The following is a 12,992-nucleotide window of genomic DNA, read 5'->3' as shown; positions in this document are numbered from 1 at the left end:
TTCTCCTCCCTCTCTCGCTCCCCCTCTTTTTCTCTCTCCCCCCCCTCTTTCTCTCTCTCCTCTCGCTCTCTCCCTCCCCTTCTTTCTCTCTCGGTCTCCCCCTTCTCTCACCAGGTAAGGCCTGTCAGGCCACACCTCTCTTTCTCTCTCTAGCAACATCTCTCTCTCTCTAGCAACATCTCTCTCTCTCTAGCAACATCTCTCTCTCTCTCTCTAGCAACATCTCTCTCTCTAGCAACATCTCTCTCTCTAGCAACATCTCTCTCTCTAGCAACATCTCTCTCTCTAGCAACATCTCTCTCTCTCTCTAGCAACATCTCTCTCTCTCTCTAGCAACATCTCTCTCTCTCTCTAGCAACATCTCTCTCTCTCTCTAGCAACATCTCTCTCTCTCTCTAGCAACATCTCTCTCTCTCTCTCTAGCAACATCTCTCTCTCTCTCTAGCAACATCTCTCTCTCTCTCTCTAGCAACATCTCTCTCTCTCTCTCTAGCAACATCTCTCTCTCTCTCTCTAGCAACATCTCTCTCTCTCTCTCTAGCAACATCTCTCTCTCTCTCTCTAGCAACATCTCTCTCTCTAGCAACATCTCTCTCTCTAGCAACATCTCTCTCTCTAGCAACATCTCTCTCTCTCTCTAGCAACATCTCTCTCTCTCTCTAGCAACATCTCTCTCTCTCTAGCAACATCTTTCTCTCTCTCTAGCAACATATCTCTCTCTAGCAACATATCTCTCTCTCTCTCTCTAGCAAAATCTCTCTTCCCCCCCCCTCTCTCTATCAACATCTCTCTCTAGCAACATCCGTGGTGCTCTACTGTTGACCAGGGCCCGTAGGGTACTACTGTTGACCAGGACCCGTAGGGTACTACTGTTGACCAGGGCCCGTCCAGGGCACTACTGTTGACCAGGACCCGTAGGGTATAGGTGTAGCAAATAGAGTGCCATTTGGGACGCAACCAAGTCAGACACAAAAGATGTCATTATTCCTGGTAGGTGATTATAGATGTATACAAAGTTTTCACGTTGTCATGATGGGGTATTGTGATGTCATGATGGGGTATTGAATGTAGATTGATGAGTATATATATGTTTTAAATCCATTTTAGAATAAGGCTGTAACTTAACAAAATGTTTAAAAAGTGAACTAGTTAAAACATTTCCGAATGCACTTTATGTATATTATAGACTCCTAAAGATATCACAATTTCTGGTAGGTGACAGTACCAGTCAAAAGTTAGGACACACCTAGTCATTCCAGGGTTTTTCTTTATTTGTACTATTTTCTACATTGTAGAATAATAGTGAAGACATCAAAACTATGAAATAACACACATGGAATCATGTAGTAACCCAAAAAAGTGTTAAACAAATCAAAATATATTTTAGATTCATCAAAGTAGCCACCCTTTTCCTTGATGACAGCTTTGCACACTCTTGGCATCCTCTCAACCAGCTTCATGAGGTAGTCACCTGGAATGCATTTCAATTAACAGGTGTTCCTTGTTAAAAATTAATTTGTGGAATTTCTTTCCTTCTTAATGCGTTTGAGTCAATCGGTTGTGTTGTGACATGATAGGGGTGGTATGCAGAAAATAGCCCTATTTGGTAAAAGACCAAGTCCATAATATGGCAAGAACAACTCAAATAAGCAAAGAGACATGACAGTCCATCATTACTTTAAGACATGAAGGTCAGTCAATACGGAATGTTTTCAAGAACTTTTCATTTTTCTTCAAGTGCAGTTGCAAAACCCATCAAGCGCTATGATGAAACTGGCTCTCGTGAGGACCGCCACAGGAAAGGAAGACCCAGAGTTACCTCTGCCGCAGAGGATAAGTTCATTAGAGTTACCAGCCTCAGAAATTGCAGCCCAAATAAATGCTTCACAGAGTTCAAGTAACAGACACATCTCAACATCAACTGTTCAGAGGAGACTGCGTGAATCAGGCCTTCATGGTCGAATTGCTGCAACGAAATCACTACTAAAGGACACCAATAAGAAGAAGAGACTTGTTTGGGCCATGAAACAGGAGCGATGGACATTAGACTGGAGGAAATCTGTCCATTGGTCTGATGAGTCCAAATTTGATATTTTTGGTTCCAACCGCCGTGCCTTTGTGAGACGCAGTGTAGGTGAACGGATGATCTCAGCATGTGTGGTTCCCACCGTGAAGCATGGAGGAGGAGGTATGGGTGTGGAGGTGCTTTGCTGATGACACTGATTTATTTAGAATTCAAGGCACACTTAACCAGCATGGTTACCACAGCATGCTGCAGCCCCCATTCCATCTGGTTTGCGCTTAGTGGGACTATCATTTGTTTTTCAACAGGACAATGACCCAACACACCTCCAGGCTGTGTAAGGGCTATTTGACCAAGAAGGAGAGTGGAGGGCTGCGTCAGATGACCTGGCATCCACCATCACCCGACCTCAACCCAATTGGGATGAGTTGGACCGCAGAGTTGAAGGAAAAGCAGCCAACAAGTGCTCAGCATATGTGGGAACTCCTTCAAGACTGTTGGAAAAGCATTCCAGGTGAAGCTGGTTGAGATATTACCACAAGTGTGCAAAGCTGTCATCAAGGCAAAGGCTGGCTACTTTGAAGAATCTAAAATATATTTAGATTTGTTTAATCCATCCACATCTGCTTCAGCTGAACTCTGAACGCTCTGCCAGCACACTGACAGGAAACGTTCCTGAACTCTGAACGCTCTGCCAGCACACTGACAGGAAACGTTCCTGAACTCTGAACGCTCTGCCAGCACACTGACAGGAAACGTTCCTGAACTCTGAACGCTCAGCCAGCACACTGACAGGAAACGTTCCTGAACTCTGAACGCTCTGCCAGCACACTGACAGGAAACATTCCTGAACTCTGAACGCTCAGCCAGCACACTGACAGGAAACGTTCCTGAACTCTGAACGCTCTGCCAGCACACTGACAGGAAACGTTCCTGAACTCTGAACACTCTGCCAGCACACTGACAGGAAACGTTCCTGAACTCTGAACGCTCTGCCAGCACACTGACAGGAAACGTTCCTGAACTCTGAACACTCTGCCAGCACACTGACAGGAAACGTTCCTGATTCACACTCTAATTTCTGCCTGACATAGAACTCAATGCAATTCAGCGTTGGGTTTCCAAGGCAACCCTTATGCATTGATTACAAGAAGAAGATATCTTCAAGTTCATGATTCAAATCTTCTGTTTTGATTCATTCATGACCCGTCCAAGATCCATCTGTTCCATTCTTCGTGAAGAGACTAGCTAGATACTGTTACCAGACAGTTCATGATTCACGTGTCAATCATTTTGTTTGTTGAGTTACCAGACAGTTCATGATTCACGCGTGAGTCATTTTGTTTGTTTGTTGAGTTACCAGACGGTTCATGAATCAATCATGGTGTTTGTTTGTTGAGTTACCAGATACTTCTCCGGTGTGTGTCCAACCCCTACTCCTCTGCTATATGTGTGTTGAAATGTCTTTCAAACTCGAGTCATGTCAAATATGTTGTGTGGTTTGTTCTCCATATGTTATCCCCCACTCACCTTTGTAATTATTACAGCGTTCAAAAATATAAACGCAACATGTAAACTGTTCCCTGTCATGGTCCCATGTTTCATGAGCTGAAATAAAAGATTATGTCTCTAAAATGCTGTGCACAAATGTGTTTACATCCCCGTTAGTGAGTATTTCTCCTTTGCCAAGATATGCCACACCTGTCAGGTAAATGGATTATCAAGAAGCTGATTAAACAGCATGATCATTACACAGGTGCACCTTGTGCTGGGGACACTAAAAAGCCGTTCTAAAATGTGCCGTTTTGTCCCACAACACAACGCCACAGATGTCTCAAGTTGAGGGAGCGTGAAATTGGCATGTTGACTGCAGGACTGTCCACCAGAGCTGTTGCCTGAGAATTGAATGTTCATTTCTCTACCATAAGCCACCTCCAATGTCGTTTTAGAGATTTTGGCAGTACATCCAACCGACCTCAGACCACAAGTAAGGCGTGGTGTGGGCGAGCGGTTTGCTGATGTCAATGTTGTGAACAGAGTGCCCCATGGTGGCGGTGGGGTTATGGTATGGGCAGGCTACAGACAACAAACACAATTGCATTTTATTGGTGGCAATTTGAATGCACAGAGATACCGTGACGAGATCCTGAGGCCCATTGTCGTGCCTTTCCTCCACCCCGAACACCTCATGTGTAATGCCCGGGGTGTAGTGGAGGAAAGAGTCACACGCAGGAGACAGAGAGTTCAGAGTAGCGTTCTAATTTAATACCACAAACAGGTGAACACGACGCCACTCTAAAATGAATGCTCCACCACATAAACGAGAACACGAAATACCATGAGACAACGTACACGAACCGTGACACACCAGCATGTACAACCTGTACACAAAACAATCCCGCACACCCAGCAGGCCGGGCTGCTGGGTAATAAAGCCCCACAAATCACCCTAACCACAAACAGGTGTCACTAATTCACAAAAAGGGAGGGGGAGGAAAAGTCAGTAGCAGCTAGTAGGCCGGTGACGACGACCGCCGAGCACCACCCGAACAGGAAGGGGAGCCACCTTCGGTGGGAGTCGTTACATCATGTTTCAGCATGATAATGCACAGCCCCATGTTGCAAGGATCTGTACACAATTCCTGGAAGCTGAACATGTCCCAGTTCTTCCATGGCCTGCATACTCACCAGACATGTGAGCAGGTTTGGGATGCTCTGGATCGACGTGTACAACAGTGTGTTCCTGCCAATATCCAGCAACTTCTCACATCCACTGAAGAGGAGCGGGACAACATTACACAGGCCACAATCAACAGCCTGATCAACTCTATGCGAAGGAGATGTGTCACGCTGCATGAGGCAAATGGAGGTCACACCAGATACTGACTGGTTTTCTGATCCACACCCCTACCTTAGTTAAAAGGTATCTGTGACCAACAGATTCATATCTGTATTCCCAGTCATGTGGAATCCATAAATTAGGGCCTAATGAATTTATTTAAATTGACTGATTTCCTTTTATATAATCTTTGAAATTGTTGCATGTTACGTTTTTATATTTTTGGTTCAGGTAACTTATGACTTTATGAGCATTGTGATAAATTAGTGTTTTATAAATTGAGTTGCACTGAGCGGAGAGCAACAACAAAGAGCCTTCCAGTGTTCTAACCAATTTTAAAATGCCTGTTTTTACAGGAAACTGGCCTCAGGCTACGTTTGCCGTCAGAGGGGAAACAGGAAGCTGACGGGTGTGTACTGCAATCCAACCTCCCACTTTTTCTACCTGCCTTTTCTTTCCCCGACCAAAGAAGCGCTGGATACACCTCGTCCTGTCTACTTCCTTCACAGCAGTGTAAATGGTGAGTACAGGATGTTTTTTTGCATCGACGGCGCTTCCTAAGCCAACGTATTCTCAGTATTACTATATATTGTAGGGTTAGAGGTTAGGAAATATGTCTTATGCTATGAAACTGAGAGAACGGTTTTAAAATAACTTCATCAAATGGACAGTATACCTCTCTCTCTCTCTCGCCAGTCCAATATTCACCGATACCACACGGATAATTGTAAGAACATAACACTTGAAACCTTAGTAGGAATCTATCCTGAATCTTTGGCTCTTTTGGCATTCACAACGGCCAGAGTTACTTTCACCATCTTCTTCATTGAAGAGCAAACGTTTTTATTGTGTGTCATCGACTTGTTTACTCTTGCCATTCGGATGAAAGCTTTTGTCTTATAATATGTTTTGGATTCTTCTGTAAGTAAGGAATATAAAATGTTTAGGAAGCATTCGAACTGCCAAAAGTAGTGCACTATATAGGGAATAGGGTCCTATGTGCTCTGGTCTAAAGTAGTACACTATATAGGGAATAGGGTGCCATTAGTTATACAACCAGCTCCCCCCTGAGTGTATTGGCGTCACCAGGGGGGGTTCTAGTGCTGACTTGTTCCTCACTGTCTCCAGGAATGTGGCCGACAGAGGCCCAGAACACTAGGAAACTATGTATGCCTAGAGAGAGACTAAGAAACTCACCTTGAAAGATCAGGGCCTGAATTCACAAAGATCGGGGCCTGTATTCACACAGATCGGGGCCTGTATTCACACAGATCGGGGCCTGTATTCACAAAGATCGGGGCCTGTATTCACACAGATCGGGGCCTGTATTCACAAAGATCGGGGCCTGTATTCACACAGATCGGGGCCTGTATTCACACAGATCGGGGCCTGTATTCACAAAGATCGGGGCCTGTATTCACACAGATCGGGGCCTGTATTCACACAGATCGGGGCCTGTATTCACACATATCAGGGTCTGTATTCGCACAGATCGGGGCCTGTATTCACAAAGATCGGGGCCTGTCTAGCTAGCAGTGTGAAGGACTAGCCTCAGCAGTCAGACTGTGATTTGCAGAGCAGTGAGGGTTTTGTTGTCTAGCTAACAGTGTGAAGGACTAGCCTCAGCAGTCAGACAGTGATCTGCAGAGCAGTGAGGGTTTTGTTGTCTAGCTAGCAGTGTGAAGGACTAGCCTCAGCAGTCAGACTGTGATCTGCAGAGCAGTGAGGGTTTTGTTGTCTAGCTAGCAGTGTGAAGGACTAGCCTCAGCAGTCAGACAGTGATCTGCAGAGCAGTGAGGGTTTTGTTGTCTAGCTAGCAGTGTGAAGGACTAGCCTCAGCAGTCAGACAGTGATCTGCAGAGCAGTGAGGGGTTTGTTGTCTAGCTAGCAGTGTGAAGGACTAGCCTCAGCAGTCAGACAGTGATCTGCAGAGCAGTGAGGGGTTTGTTGTCTAGCTAGCAGTGTGAAGGACTAGCCTCAGCAGTCAGACAGTGATCTGCAGAGCAGTGAGGGGTTTGTTGTCTAGCTAGCAGTGTGAAGGACTAGCCTCAGCAGTCAGACAGTGATCTGCAGAGCAGTGAGGGTTTTGTTGTCTAGCTAGCAGTGTGAAGGACTAGCCTCAGCAGTCAGACAGTGATCTGCAGAGCAGTGAGGGTTTTGTTGTCTAGCTAGCAGTGTGAAGGACTAGCCTCAGCAGTCAGACAGTGATCTGCAGAGCAGTGAGGGTTTTGTTGTCTAGCTAGCAGTGTGAAGGACTAGCCTCAGCAGTCAGACAGTGATCTGCAGAGCAGTGAGGGTTTTGTTGTCTAGCTAGCAGTGTGAAGGACTAGCCTCAGCAGTCAGACAGTGATCTGCAGAGCAGTGAGGGTTTGTTGTCTAGCTAGCAGTGTGAAGGACTAGCCTCAGCAGTCAGACAGTGATCTGCAGAGCAGTGAGGGTTTTGTTGTCTAGCTAGCAGTGTGAAGGACTAGCCTCAGCAGTCAGACAGTGATCTGCAGAGCAGTGAGTGTTTTGTTGTCTAGCTAGCAGTGTGAAGGACTAGCCTCAGCAGTCAGACAGTGATCTGCAGAGCAGTGAGGGTTTTGTTGTCTAGCTAGCAGTGTGAAGGACTAGCCTCAGCAGTCAGACTGTGATCTGCAGAGCAGTGAGGGTTTTGTTGTCTAGCTAGCAGTGTGAAGGACTAGCCTCAGCAGTCAGACAGTGATCTGCAGAGCAGTGAGGGTTTGTTGTCTAGCTAGCAGTGTGAAGGACTAGCCTTAGCAGTCAGACAGTGATCTGCAGAGCAGTGAGGGTTTTGTTGTCTAGCTAGCAGTGTGAAGGACTAGCCTCAGCAGTCAGACAGTGATCTGCAGAGCAGTGAGGGTTTTGTTGTCTAGCTAGCAGTGTGAAGGACTAGCCTCAGCAGTCAGACTGTGATCTGCAGAGCAGTGAGGGTTTTGTTGTCTAGCTAGCAGTGTGAAGGACTAGCCTCAGCAGTCAGACAGTGATCTGCAGAGCAGTGAGGGTTTTGTTGTCTAGCTAGCAGTGTGAAGGACTAGCCTCAGCAGTCAGACTGTGATCTGCAGAGCAGTGAGGGTTTTGTTGTCTAGCTAGCAGTGTGAAGGACTAGCCTCAGCAGTCAGACAGTGATCTGCAGAGCAGTGAGGGTTTTGTTGTCTAGCTAGCAGTGTGAAGGACTAGCCTCAGCAGTCAGACAGTGATCTGCAGAGCAGTGAGGGTTTTGTTGTCTAGCTAGCAGTGTGAAGGACTAGCCTCAGCAGTCAGACAGTGATCTGCAGAGCAGTGAGGGTTTTGTTGTCTAACTAGCAGTGTGAAGGACTAGCCTCAGCAGTCAGACAGTGATCTGCAGAGCAGTGAGGGTTTTGTTGTCTAGCTAGCAGTGTGAAGGACTAGCCTCAGCAGTCAGACTGTGATCTGCAGAGCAGTGAGGGTTTTGTTGTCTAGCTAGCAGTGTGAAGGACTAGCCTCAGCAGTCAGACTGTGATCTGCAGAGCAGTGAGGGTTTTGTTGTCTAGCTAGCAGTGTGAAGGACTAGCCTCAGCAGTCAGACAGTGATCTGCAGAGCAGTGAGGGTTTTGTTGTCTAGCTAGCAGTGTGAAGGACTAGCCTCAGCAGTCAGACAGTGATCTGCAGAGCAGTGAGGGGTTTGTTGTCTAGCTAGCAGTGTGAAGGACTAGCCTCAGCAGTCAGACAGTGATCTGCAGAGCAGTGAGGGTTTTGTTGTCTAGCTAGCAGTGTGAAGGACTAGCCTCAGCAGTCAGACAGTGATCTGCAGAGCAGTGAGGGTTTTGTTGTCTAGCTAGCAGTGTGAAGGACTAGCCTCAGCAGTCAGACTGTGATCTGCAGAGAAACACGTGATGAGTGCCAGGCTCCGGTTCCGGTTTTCAGTAGTTCATTGTTTGTTTTTCCATGTAGCTGTGTAGTTAACTTCTGGAACAACACACTAGTTTTACAACAACAACAAAAAAGAAGGAAATGATTGAGTACTTCACCTTTTTTTAGCATCAGCCCTCTGCCTAACTCTGCCTAATTCTCACTTGAAACATCGTTTTTGTGTTTAATAGGATACATTTCACATTCTGTGTTTCATCTGACGACAGATCTGTTTTTGCAATTTTCATTCTACAACGTTTCAGATTCAGATATGATAATTTATCACAAACTAGTTTGGATTTTAGTGAACTACTTTAGTTCAGTTAACTATATTTTTCTTAAGGGTAGCTTTAGTGTTGCTTAACCTTTTTTCCAGTGTGATGTAATTGGTAGCTTGGTGAACTTATATTTTCAGAGTAGCTTCCCCAACTCTGCACATCGCGTTCCCTGTAACCAGTAGTCACCAGCCTACTATTTAGCTTTGCCTGGTTAAACACAAACTGCTTTACGAAATTGAAAACAATAGTATTGTCTAGCTATCGTCTGTCTGTCCCCTTGAGTATTGAAAAGTAGGCCATCTTTGAATGTGTTGTCTCACTCTATCCTCCCACTTCCCCGTCTCCCTTTTAGTTTTCACTCTGGAACAAAACAAAAACTAGGCCTCTTTTGCAGCGTCAAGCCAGCAGCATGCCTACTTCCTGTCGTCACTTACTTTCAGATATATTCATAGATCTTTATTGATGAAGATGCATTGGGTGCCGTTTGAAGAGTAAATGATGTGTGTACAAAATCTATCCGATAAGCAGGGTCCAGGCCTGGTCACCTGCCCTCCAGTGGTGACCACCAATCAAATCCAGTCAAATCTCATTGTATTGTCATGTGCTTCTCACACAGTGCAATGACAACATAATAATCAAATAAGTAACATAGGGAATCAATGAAATAAGTGACATTGTTTATTTAGTCTTTTTATATATATATATATATATTTACAAAATCAATTACAAGAGGCATGCAGATCAAAGAAAATAAGATGTAAATAAAACTAATAAAAAGTGAGTCTACAGTTATATAGTATACATTGTTTTCCCATGTTCATAGTGAGTGGAATGACTTCAGTGGCGTAGCAGCATAGAATGGGTGGCTGTCGGGGGGGGGGGGGCGATACACAGAACCTTAAGTGACATATTCATTTGACAGAGGTCATGAACTGCCCATTTGATCGGCACGGCAACAGGACCATGTTTTCAAAACAAGTGTTTCTGTGCTCATGTCAGTATTACACCGGTGAGCTAACGGCTATAGAAATCAGGGATGGAGACAGCCACTCATATGTAGAGGTCTATAGAGCCTGTGTTGAACACATCACCTGGTGTTACGTTGGGCACCTACTGACCCCCCCCCCCCCAAATATCTATTTTTTTCTCAATGACTTGGATTACTAAATAAAACAGATGTCAGGAAATACAGTCAGACACCACATTACAACAAGACTAAACAGCTCCATCAAGATGGTCTTGTAAGTATAAAAGCAAAGCTTCTTTTCATATAATAAAAACAGCTGGGAAAAGGTAGTGGAATGGGATCAAGAATCCAATACTTTTATCTTGTACGCAGAACAAAACGATCACATGACTGTGGAAGCACCTCCTCTATGAGCATGACTCAGGCTGTTTTGAGAAGGTTTGAATACTAAGCAGCCTGACCTACACATAGTGTGAAGTACAATACCAACATAACTACTGTAGTAGGTCAAAGCTGTGTGCTGGAAAAACCTTGCGTGGGTGGAATAGGCATTGTGGCACTTATGTGAATTTCCTTTATTTTTTCGGGTCCAGACCAATGCCTACTTTTTCCTTAAAACATTGTTTTTAAAATATACTGTACATTGGTAGTGCAGTAAGGTAACATAACTATTGCATTAGTCTGGTAGACAAAAGTACTTTCAATGTGTAACAGAATATGAATGACTGGTAAGTGTGGTAGGGTGCAGTAGTGACCCCCAGGGTTCATCTGTTGGAACAGATAGTCTTATCTGGGCAAAGTGAATGTAACGTTACATCCATGGCTTTCACATCCACATGGTGTTGTGGGTGAATACAAGGCTGGGGACTGGCCATTGCCCTAATTAGGGGGCTCATGAGTGGCGCAGCAGTCTAAGGCACTGCATCTCAGTGCTAGAGGTGTCACTACATCTCAGTGCTAGAGGTGTCACTACATCTCAGTGCTAGAGGTGTCACTACATCTCAGTGCTAGAGGTGTCACTACATCTCAGTGCTAGAGGTGTCACTGGTTTGATTCCAGGCTGTATCAAGTAGCTAGCTAAGCTATGGGGTAGGGACATCCCAAGGATTCAGGATTGCACGGACACTAGTCTCTCCGTGCATGATTCAAAATCCAGGCTAGTGAATTGGTGCTCCGTCTATCTATACCAACTGAATGGGTGCCGCTAGTGTATTAATGTTCGGTGGTGATAAAAATATATACTCTACCAATGACTGTAGATAAATATCAAACAATTAAACTAGTCTAGGTGTTACATTTTCTTTTCCAGAAGTTACTGGCTACATATCAACTATTAAAGACAGGTTTGAAAACTAGTTGGTGGATGGGAACAATGATAACATCCCTGTTGAGGCTTTTCGGCTTCTTCTGTGGTGTTTAAGAGGTGCCGCTGTACATAGTGATCAACACTTCTTCTGTGGTGTTTAAGAGGTGCCGCTGTACATAGTGATCAACACTTCTTCTGTGGTGTTTAAGAGGTGCCGCTGTACATAGTAATCAACACTTCTTCTGTGGTGTTTAAGAGGTGCCGCTGTACATAGTGATCAACACTTCTTCTGTGGTGTTTGAGGTGCCGCTGTACATAGTGATCAACACTTCTTCTGTGTTGTTTTTATGAGGTGCCGCTGTACATAGTGATCAACACTTCTTCTGTGGTGTTTAAGAGGTGCCGCTGTACATAGTGATCAACACTTCTTCAAGAGGGTGAGGCGATTTAGGGAGTGGCATTTATTGCTATAAAGGAACAACAAAACAGCTTGCAGCCTCTGGCTGGCTGTGGTTAGCTGTAAAGTGGCAGGCTGATTTTGAGATTAGAGAAATTCCTTGCAATTGTCTTTTCAAATTAACTCATGCCTAGATAGCCTGCCAAGGGCTTATACCGGTCCTATGAGTTCAGGCTACCCACCAGAGATACAAATCACATCTTGAATGGCAAACTCTGCTCGCCCGCCAGGTAGGAATTTATAGCCTTGGGCGTAGGGAAAGCAGAAAATAGCAAGCGGGAGGACATTGTTGCTGGGCAGATTTCTTCTACCAAGAGAGGCACGAATCTAACAACAGACGAGCAACAAGCAATATAAGCAAAGCAAAAAAAACAGAGGTAACCAAATATGTTAAAAAATTTAAAAAAATGAATCATTTGTTTTTGCTTTGTGCACATAAACCAATATTAATGTGGTATATTTTGTTTAAACTCAGACCCAGTGACTCAGACTTGAGCACTTGGACTTCAGCCATAGGGACTTGACTCGGATTAGAGCACAGGAGACTTGGGACTAGACTCAGACTCAAGGTTTAGTGACTCGACTACAACACTGGCTTGTTAATTCGTAAAAATCTAAATAACTTCACAGATCTTCATTGTAAAGGGTATAAACACTGTTTCCCATGCTTGTTTAATGAATCATGAACATGCACCTGTGGACACTAACAGCTTACAGAAGGTAGGCAATTAAGGTCACAGTTATGAAAACTTAGGACACTAAAGAGGCCTTTCTACTGACTTTGAAAAACACCAAAAGAAAGATGCCCAGGGTCCCAGCTCATCTGCGTGAACGTGCCTTAGGCATGCTGCAAGGAGGCATGAGGACTGCAGATGTGGCCAGGGCAATAAATTGCAATGTTCATATGTTGAGACGCCTAAGACAGTGCTACAGGGAGACAGAATGGACAGCTGATCGTCCTCGCAGTGGCAGACCACGTGTAACAACACCTGCACAGGATCAGTACATCCGAACATCACACCTGTGGGACAGGTACAGGATGCCAACAACAACTGCCCGAGTTACACCAGGAACGCACAATCCCTCCATCAGTGCTCAGACTGTCCGCAATAGGCTGAGAGAAGCTGGACTGAGGGCTTGTAGGCCTGTTGTAAGGCAGGTCCTCACCAGACATCACCGGCAACAACGTTGCTTATGGGCTCAAACCCACCGTCGCTGGACCAGACAGGACTGGCAAAATGTGCTCTTC

General features: G+C 45.0%; 1 protein-coding gene across 1 annotated transcript in view; it reads left to right on the top strand.

Moving 5' to 3' along the window:
* The first annotated feature begins 5,294 nt into the window (after positions 1–5,294).
* LOC120029844 (cofilin-2-like) overlaps positions 5,295–12,992 on the top strand; it is a 28,853-nt gene continuing 21,155 nt past the window's right edge. The window contains exon 1 of the mRNA XM_038975152.1: positions 5,295–5,382. Within this exon, the coding sequence (XP_038831080.1) occupies positions 5,380–5,382 (3 nt within the window). The 5' untranslated portion in view covers positions 5,295–5,379. The remainder of the gene's footprint in view (positions 5,383–12,992) is intronic.

Source organism: Salvelinus namaycush, chromosome 35 (assembly GCF_016432855.1).
Source record: "Salvelinus namaycush isolate Seneca chromosome 35, SaNama_1.0, whole genome shotgun sequence".
NCBI lineage: Eukaryota > Metazoa > Chordata > Actinopteri > Salmoniformes > Salmonidae > Salvelinus > Salvelinus namaycush.
This window is presented reverse-complemented; position numbering and strand designations above follow the sequence as displayed.